Source organism: Pecten maximus, chromosome 9 (genome assembly GCF_902652985.1).
Source record: "Pecten maximus chromosome 9, xPecMax1.1, whole genome shotgun sequence".
Lineage (NCBI taxonomy): Eukaryota > Metazoa > Mollusca > Bivalvia > Pectinida > Pectinidae > Pecten > Pecten maximus.
Genome location: NC_047023.1, coordinates 29,349,883 through 29,360,024, shown reverse-complemented (window position 1 = coordinate 29,360,024; position 10,142 = coordinate 29,349,883). Strand labels below are relative to the sequence as shown.

General features: G+C 36.5%; 1 protein-coding gene across 3 annotated transcripts in view; it reads left to right on the top strand.

Annotated features, from left to right (window-relative positions):
* Nucleotides 1–7,921: 7,921 nt before the first annotated feature.
* The window catches only part of LOC117334716 (lachesin-like), a 165,423-nt gene continuing 163,202 nt past the window's right edge, over nt 7,922–10,142 (top strand). For 2 of the 3 annotated variants that reach the window (XM_033894506.1, XM_033894505.1), the window contains exon 1: nt 7,922–8,774. In XM_033894506.1, the coding sequence (XP_033750397.1) occupies nt 8,678–8,774 (97 nt within the window). In that variant the 5' untranslated portion in view covers nt 7,922–8,677. The remainder of the gene's footprint in view (nt 8,775–10,142) is intronic. The other variant, XM_033894504.1, reaches the window with a different exon arrangement.

The window sequence follows — 10,142 nt, the reverse complement described above, 5'->3', positions numbered from 1 at the left end:
AATAACACTTGAAATTACACTATGAAGTGACCATGAAATAACAGTACAATATTGCTACCTTGAAATAACACTGAAGCGACCTTGAAATAACACTATGAAGTAGCCTTGAAATAACACTATGAAGTGACCTTGAAATAACAGTACAATATTGCTACCTTGAAATAACACTGAAGCGACCTTGAAATAACACTATGAAGTGACCTTGAAATAACACTATGAAGTGACCTTAAGTTAAGTCTATCCAAGCAGACACTGTCCATAAATGACCATATTTTATTGATATGACTATCTTGATGGGTTGCAGCTATACTTTAGCAAGTGTTCCATTTATAGGTACAATGTGTATAATTGAGCGTGTTCAGTTTCTTCACATTTGGGATACCTGAATATTTGTATTCACGTAGATGACAAAATATTCTTCACGCAGGTGTACAGCGGTATTGGAGCGAACCTGTCTATCACTGATTGCTTTAAGTTCCTCAGATCTATTTGTCCTTCGGTTGTATACTTTAGATCGTAATCATTTATTTATAATAACCATCAGAATAAATTTCAGCATCAAATTGTCATTGGTATTAAGCCTAACGGCCAATATATATATATTTATACCTGATTATCGAGAGGAAATCAAGGTTAATGACTACGAAAGGGGGTTCGCAGCCATTATTTCATTAATGTTACTTCATTTGTAAGTGCAGGGCCTGTCTCGATACTTATCATATCAGATAATGGTCCAAGAGGTATCTACAACGGCCCTACCATTTGCACCTCCAGATCTTCAAGGATTTCAATTATGTTCAATATATAGAAATCGTCTTTGTTCCAAATGCTTTGAAGAAGATTATATATTTTAAATTTAAGTTAAAAAACATAAAAGTAAATATGTTTTTAGTAGTTAATAGTTTATTAATGTATATGAAGAGATGTTAAATATCTACCTGTGTTATCCTTGTGTTTTCAATATATATAAGATCGTGTATTTCATTATTGTATCGTTCGATACATCGTCCTGAATGCTAAAACAAGTTTTTTCTACAGTTACGTGAGATATGTTTTTAGTGAATTTCAGTGTTGGATTTTGTCGGAGCATATCCCTGGTATCAAATATATGTCCTAGCCACTTCAATGATAATTAATGCCGGATTATTTGTATATACACGGCAACCTTTTAGATAAATACTCTGGAAAGGATTCGGTCCATTAATCCAGAGACTGACTATCCGAGCCAAGTTTTTGGTAATATAAGTAACGGGTTTATAATAACACCTACACGGACTGATAGCGAATTGCCGACCTTAGAGAGTAGGTAAGTCAGTGTTTACCTTCCATGCTGAGGTCGACAGATCGCTACCGGTCTCTGCTAACACCAAATGAAAAAAATAAGTTATATTAACATAATAACTATTCCAGAACTCTAGCTAAAAAAAATGTTCCTAATCCCGTCTGAGGGGCGGGACAAAATAGGGAAAATAGGGGTTAATCCTTTAAATCGCTACTAGTCAATAAAGTTTTAAATGGATTTTAACCAGATTTGGTCAGGAACATCCTTGGGAGAAGGGGATCCGAGTTGGTATACATTTTTACTCTAAACCCCCAAGGTGCCTAAGGGGCGGGGCCAAATAGGGGGAAATAGGGGTTAATCCTTTAAATCGCTACTTGTCATAGAGATATGAATGCATTTGAACCAAATTTGGTCAGGAACATCCTTGGGAGAAGGGGAACCGAGTTTGTGTAATTTTTTACTCTGAACCCTCAGGGGCCTGAGGGACGGGGCCAAATAGGGAAAAAGATATTAGTTTTTAAATCGCTACTTATCATAAAGTTTTAAATGGATTTTAACCAAGTTTGGTCTGGAACATCCTTGGGAGAAGGGGAACCGAGTTTGTATAAATTTTTACTCTGAACCCCCAGGGGCCTGAGGGGCTGGCCCTGCAGGTAAGGCGTAAGAATTGTACCTACTGCCCCCATTGCATGATCGTAAGAGGCGACTGAATTTGGGATCTTATCTTTTCTCTTCTTTCTTACAATCTTTCTTCCTAGTGTCTCCCTTGACAATGCCTCACTTTTGGCCTTTAGTTGAGCGTTCACCCCAGTGAGGAAGGCTTTGGGTTCTGTCCCCTAGCCGAGACATACCGGAGTCTTTAAAAATGGTAGTTGCTACTCCTGCTTAGCGCTCAGCATATTTGGAGTGGAACGACTGGTTCGCCCGTTGTCAGTATAATGTGACCGGGTGGGGTGTCCTGCTGGATGTCTTCGGCAGTATGCTTCAGTGAGGTAGCACTATAAATCGGCAAAAGTCCCGGCCTATCACAAGGAGACTTAACACGAACATAACGCAGCCTCCGAAAACACACATACGCACTCGCCACACGCATGCATGTCGCACGCACGGGAGGCCGTCCTTAAATGACCTTAGCTGTTAATAGGACGTTAAACAAAATAAACCAAACCAACCCAATAGGGGAAATTCCTTTAAATCACTACTAGTCATAACGTTATGAATGGATTTGAACCCAATTTGGTCAGAAACATCCTTGGTGAAAGGGGAACAGATTTTGCATAAATGGTTACTGTGACCCTCAATCCCATAACCATGTATAGCATCGCTGGACGTTAAGGGATAAACACAATTCTTATGTAAAAATAGGCTCAATGGTCTTTCCCCACCCTAAGGGACTTTTAAAACCTTTAAACACAATCATGTCCTAAAAATAATCCGTAGGGTCTTTCAGTTCCTTGGAGAGTATATGTATTAACAAATTGAACATGAACATTATTTTGACATTTGGTCAAATCCAACCAGGTGGGCGATACAGGCCCCATGGGCCTCTTGTTTTAGATCGAGTCTTCAGACTAACATTTAATTAATAAACGGTAATACATATGATATAAATACCTTAAAATGGTATTCTACATGTCTGTAACAATAACGATTTACATTGTCAAAATACTTAAATAGCTTTCTTTCTGCAATTCACTTGTTGAAAATGGTTTTCGTTATTTTAATGTATTGATCTACTCCTATGGAGGCACAATATAAAGCATGTAAAAGAAATGTATAGTGTATATTTACAAACTTTTCAGACGTTTTGTGAAACATTTGAACAAATTTACTTGTACGTATATCATCCTTGAATTACAAGACAAACTAATTGATTTCTATCATTGCCCCATCTCCCTTTTTCATGAGCAGTGCTCGATTTAAATATGGCAAACACTTTCTTTTTTGTTTTCTGGTTAGCCATATCTAATGTTTGGTTAACTTGTCTTTACTTCCTTTTGATTTGTTGAGTGTCGTGTTACTGTGTTTAGGTGTGACATTCCAGCGTGACGGCACTACAAAAACTTCTTTGAAAGGTCTTGACAAGGATTTAAAACACTTGATTTTCACTTGATATATAATACGAACATATCCCTTACTAGAGTTTTGTACCTTGAAATATCTGAACTATGTTTAAGTGATATTAATGGCGCTTTTACTACTTTCAAGACATCAGCAACAGGAGGCTAAATTACATGAAGCATAGTCAGTCCAAGTGCATTACTTACACCTATATCAAAATGGGTTTTAAATTGTATAGTTTTGCCAGTGTATGGTCATAATCTCATTTCGACCAATCGCATTTCAAAATGTACTATAACGTAAGCGTATAATACCCAAGAAAGACACAAACCTTCCTCAAAGAATGTTTTTTCACGACTATGATGTAGAGAGCCGTGTTTTTTCGTATGATGAGCATGGCAGATTTTAGGTGTAATGATATTTACGAAGGCTCTCTATGGAGTTCGGGATATTTCAACTAGAAGCATTCATCAATTATTATTATTAGTATATTGCTCTTAACAGCCCATCAACACAAGAGGTCATTAGGGCCTGTAAATGGTTGGTATTGTAGGTAAAAAAGGAACACACACAAAAATGGTAAAAGCCAGTATCGACATACATGTACTCGATCAATCTCGCATGCATTCATATCTTATTTATCATTTTACTCTATTTCTGTTAAAAACCTAACAATACTAATACCACGCAAACATCCTACAGAATAGATTATGGTTGGACAAAATACATGGTAGAACTGCGAAATGTAAAGTATTATTGTAGAAATTTAGATATACGGTACAAACTCGTTGTTTACTATGTTTATCATGTGTCAAGATTATAGCTGTTATTAGGGAGGATAAAACATAAGCTTCATCTTGAAAATGAAACAGTAAAAAATAAACTATAAATGAAATAAAGGATAATATTTTAAATTTTACATAATGATTATTTTACTTAAATTAAACAAATTAAATAAGAAACATAACATAATGAATGATGTTCTTGAACAATAATAGAAACTCATCCATGATGGCCAAGGGGAAACAACACTACTATTGGCATTATAAGTAGTTTTAAAGTATATTGATAATGATCAATTAGTCTGCCCAACCCCACAATACATGAAAATGCATTTCTCGTAAAATTATGCATTTAAATTTTTTTTAATGATGTTCAAACAATTGTTACTTTAACTCGAGTTTGAGCAAATGTACACTATAGTTTTATAAATAGAGTCCATCATTTGTAGGATAGGGAAATTCTACCCAAGGGTGTAGAATTTGGGGTCAGATTCTACACCCGATGGTAGAACTTTCCTATTCCACATACCTAATATATGATGGACTATTTTGCTAACACCTTTCTTTTGTGAAATGCATGAGGAAATCGATCTAACATGGCGAAACCATATAGAAACTGGGTTTTTTTTTTCTCTCGGTGACCGACAATAAAACCAATTACATATTTGGAAAGATGAAAACAAAAGTATGGTATACCATGATATAAGCCGACTGTCAAAGTGTCAAGTTAATAATAAATATATATTAATGTTTGTCAGAGGTGATCGGAAACTGCCGACTGATTTTTGACATCACGTCATATTCTTCCGCCTATTCTTGCTGCACTACGAAAACTATTTATAGTCTTCCGCTGTAAAATATAAATTCATGACAAACAGTAACAATATGACTGAATTTATATGTCAATGATCACAATTATTTTTTTTTTCAAATTACACATGGAAAAAAATTATGCAGTACATTTGTGAAAGATATACATATAAACATACATAAGGGTTTTACCAATGACGCCACAAAATTAAAAAGTAGTCCCGGACCTGAGGTCACTCGGTGCACCTGTGTGGGTAAAGATATCCCATATGGGTGTACCAAATGGGACAAATGTATCTTACATATGCAAAGGTGTGAGAAAAATATTTGATTTCTAGTTTATTTGTGCGATTTTCTTTTATAACAATTCGAGCAAGTTGTCAAGATGATTACATAGAATGCATTCAAATGACAATATTTTTTGTATTCTATTCTAGTGGGGAAAAACCCTACTTTTTCATGTTATTGTCTTAAACTTTTCTTTAGTTCATTTGAAAGAAAATAATGAAATGAATCATCAATTTGGATTTGTAAACTATGTAGTGAAAGTTAATTTGTCAACATATCCTACTCCAAGATCGATATTTTTTGTCATCAATATAGTTTTTTTTTTTAAACAATAGTAATTGAACTATTATTTAGGCAAGGTACAGTTATCTATGAAGTGTATCATGTATATCAAGAAATATGAACTAAGGAGTATATCGAATAATATTTCCATTCCATTGATGTAAGGATAAAACATGTTCATAGCGTCGTTTAATGTGTGCGTTACTCTATTGAGTGTAATTTTGACATCACAAAGATTGTGCTATCTAATTGATTCGTGTAAATCGCAACAATTATTATAGTTATGCTGTATAAAATGAGTGTATTGTCGTAGTGGAATGAATATATTCATTACATTGTTTAAATAAAGTTGATGATTTTGTGCATATTTCCATGATTTCCCCCGGGGAACAGGTCTCATTGATAGCGATATATTTTTACTTTGTATTTGAACATAAAAAATAATTTGAAACGTAAATATAAGTATTAAACTGCCGTCTTTGGAAAGTTATCGTCCTACAGTTATCACAGGATTGCAGACAAATTGAATAACGCGCGTTATCGGTTAACGCTTATATAATTCAGAACAAATGATGCAGAGTAGGTCATTTCAATACTTCATTGTCTGCCTGTCTTCCTGCTTTTTATAGAGTGTGGGATGTAATACAGGTCATATGCGATTTATTGCCTGGAATACCTTATGTTTTGTCCTTGTCATGTATCCGTCTTAGTTTTCACACTTCCGCTCCAATATGACTAACCACTGCCACGTGTTTGAAGACAAACGATGATTAATGGAAATACTGAGGCAATATCCCGGTAAGTGATATCTTCCTTCACAACCGTATCAGTCACAGGGATACATCTTCATTCACCGAAGGTTTCAATTAGAACCACAATCACATATTGTCAAAACAAACCTATTACGTGACACTCAGTAATATCTTCTTGCCAGGTCACGATCCGAGACACGGCCTCATAATTAGATTACACAAGTGGACTGCTTAATACTTGGCCGAAAGAAACAATGGAATCTATACGAGACAATCTCATGTGGCTAGCATAACTGACTCGTTAATAGGCACTCCCAAATCGGAAGCACGTGTTCTCTAATGGGTGACATTCCCATCATATCAAAGGCCAACGTCCGATGCCCTGAGCTTCCAAAAAATATGGTAGTATAATAGGAAATGCGTGGGCCTGTATAAACTAACTGCATGGAGTTTAACGATCCGTTATACTGTTTACCGTCTCTAAAACCATAGATTGTATGTTGACCATAATGTATGCAATGTACATGGCAGCGAGAAAGTCCAGAAACCCAAAGACAATACGGAATACTATACATGATGGCAGACTCCAGTGAACATAAGTGTGTACAGGCACGCTAACTAATACTTCAGTCATTGACGAATGAGTGGAAAATAATCCCATTTATTATAAATAATATGATTGCAGAATGAAAAGACGCAAATGCAATCTGCAATCACGCAGCGAAGGACTCGGTAGGTCGACATAGTGTATGTAAGAAATTGGTGCTAATTCCATCAGCGACTCTTCACTGGAGGGTCTCGGTATTACGGGCTAAATTACACGACCAGAGTCATTTGATGAATATCAATAGTTACTATGGCTGAATCGCCGAGCTTGCTTCGCCGCTCACTTTCTACTACACGATCGCCGACAACGCGGCCAACTAGTGCAGGGTCGTTTCGTACATATATTACATATCCTATATCTTATATCTATCTTTGTGAAGTTTGACACAAATATTACAGCCATACACGTTTAACCCATTATATATTACCTGATCTAACTTTGATTGGTGTAACTGATGTACCTGTGCAGTTCAATGCTTATCAGTATTGCGCGAGTATCGCCTTTTGTGTGAATGTACCTCTGCTTTTAATCGTGTAAGTCAGAAATATCGAACCACATGGAAATAAGCAAACATTTACCAAATTTGAAATCTGAAAAGTGATAATTTGGATATATTCTCATAAAACCTACATAAACCACACAAACTGAAATAGATCGTTCGTCTCCCCAGTGATTCTGCCAATAATGGATAGTGCTGATTGGTTACCCCGCCAGTCAGGCAACCGCCGGAGTCGAGCCAACGTTGCATGTTGTCTGATAAGTAAAACTATCTTTGGTGTATACTTTCAGCCTGAAAATGGAGGAAGAATTGGTCAATGTGTGTGTGTCACGTCCTGGAAGTCATCTCGCTCGTATCAAGGCTTCTTAAAACCTTCCCTTATATTTTAGTACGTATACTGTGCTAGGATTTGAAACATTATTTTGACCACTAAAGACTACTGATACTCCGTCATATTAGTACTGATGTACACAAACCTTAGGTATGCATGTACAATACGCGTCTCTTGTGTAGTAAGTTCGTCACGCTGTGAGTGTTCCTTTGTTATAAAAGTTCCCCGCTGCTAAAAACAGGCACTCCTCTGCATGTGGTTCTGTCAAAAACTGGTCTCTAAATACGTGTGTCACTGCAAAGTAGCTTGTATATCAGTGTAACAGGCGCTGACACTTTTACAGACCATAACGACAGGTGCGCGATCATCTCCAATCATCGCTGTAACCTCTATATCAAACGTCAACGAATTTCTGCTCCAATTAGTTCTGTTTGATAAACGGGAAAGATCAGTTCTCATAACTTGTGGATGGTTAGTGCTTATAGTAGATAGAGGGTCTAAGCGGCCCGTCCTGGTCCGCGTGGCTGATATATACATACAACAATACCAATGCTTAGCTCTCAGCTATGCAGTCGATATTTGCAAATGAAAACTCCCTTTTCACGTTTGAACGCCCATATCCCGTACATGCGTGAGGTATAGTCAACTGGCGATACAGTGTCGTAGTGTGGGGCAAACACAGGCGATAAGTCGGCTCAGCTTCAGTCTCTCTGGATCATTTTGGATTTTAATCTCACAAAGGATTCTATTATCATTCGTTCTGTATTTTGTTATGACTTCATATTTCCTGTCATAAACTACAATATATATATATATATTTATAAAAAAAAATTCTGTTTGTGGAAAACTTCTATGATGGCAAAGCATGGATTCGCGTGTTTTTAAGAAGGGACGTCGGAAGCCCGCGTTGCTGTGTTGTGTGTTGAAACTTCATGGATAATTATGTGATTATTAAGCATATGAAAATTCTACGTTGATTTAAAATGACTGCGGAGTGGTATCTGGAATTGAAGTTGCTGTCTGTCGCTTTCATCGGATTATTCACCTCTCTGTTACTGGGTTTTCTCACCAGTGCTAGTGGTAAGTACTCCATAATGCTATCGCTTCTTATTTTACAGTATGCCTAAGGACCCTTACAAAGGGGCACATTGAATATACGTACACTGTTCTTCATGACCATTAAAATTGAAGCACATATTATCACTGACCAGAGAATTGCTCGTGTTATTGTATTTTATTTCTCTCTAATTATAACACTGTTATCACCGGTCAGAGAAATACTACTTTTAATTTATTCCATCGGTACGGAAAACGAAAACAATATTTGTTTCTTACGCCGATGAGAATTGTGTGTCTATTATCACCCACCTGTAAGTTTACTTTAAATGTATTCAATTAACCCCGTCAAGATCTCTATATGCATTAAACAGAAAACTGAGTGCATATTTACTGCTGTCTAACATGAATGAAACTGACCAATCATAGCCGTGATGTTGATCACTGACCATTGATGTGTGTAACCTAATTAGCTCGTGTTAACACCAATGACCACCGAAGTGGAGTTATCACCGACCAATAGGTGTAATGCCATTCAGTCCTACACTGTATACTGACCACACAACGGATACTTAAGTGTCATTTTATCCACTACACTGATCCGGACGTATAAAGCACTCACTTTGTTCCATCGACTACGGTAGGTTTTACGATGTAATGTGAAATAGGTAACACAAAATCCCGGACCGTCTTAATTTTTCACGATTTACTTGCCCCCTCAACCCCTGATCAGGAGCGGGGTTTTTTTTCGAGTATTTTAATTATCGGAATTGTTTTAGTCGTAATACTTATGGTCATTTGATCAACGCATATTAATGAGATATAAATAAAATCCAATAAGCGGTAATTCCTGAATTCTTTATTTTTTTAATGAAGGAAAAGAAAGATATGAAAAGAAAATAAATAACTTACTCTAATTGATGAACTGTAACATTTTAATGTCATATGAGGGTGGCTCTATCTGTACATACGTTCCTTACGAGTTCATAGTTGTGTGTAATAGAAACATCTGTTCGTTCAGAATTAAACAAAACTAGGCTGGCCCTACAATAAACCACATGGTATACCTCCCGACATCGGGGATCGGCCGAATGAGCGCAATTTATTTACGGAGTGCTAATATAACCTGTATTTTGTATAATGTGACTTGTATGCAAATGCTTAACATTCCCATGGGTAATACAAATCGTGATTACCCTTAGTTAAAACTATAATCACAAGATAATGTACAATTGTAAACTGTTTTTGTTCTGAGGGAACGTTCCTGCATATCACCACATTTAAGATAACAGACAACACCGTTATACAGCATCATCGTATCTGAGAGTGCAATAAATCGCTCAACTAGGAGGAAAACGTTGCAATGTAAACGGTACCAGTATCTCTTTGAAC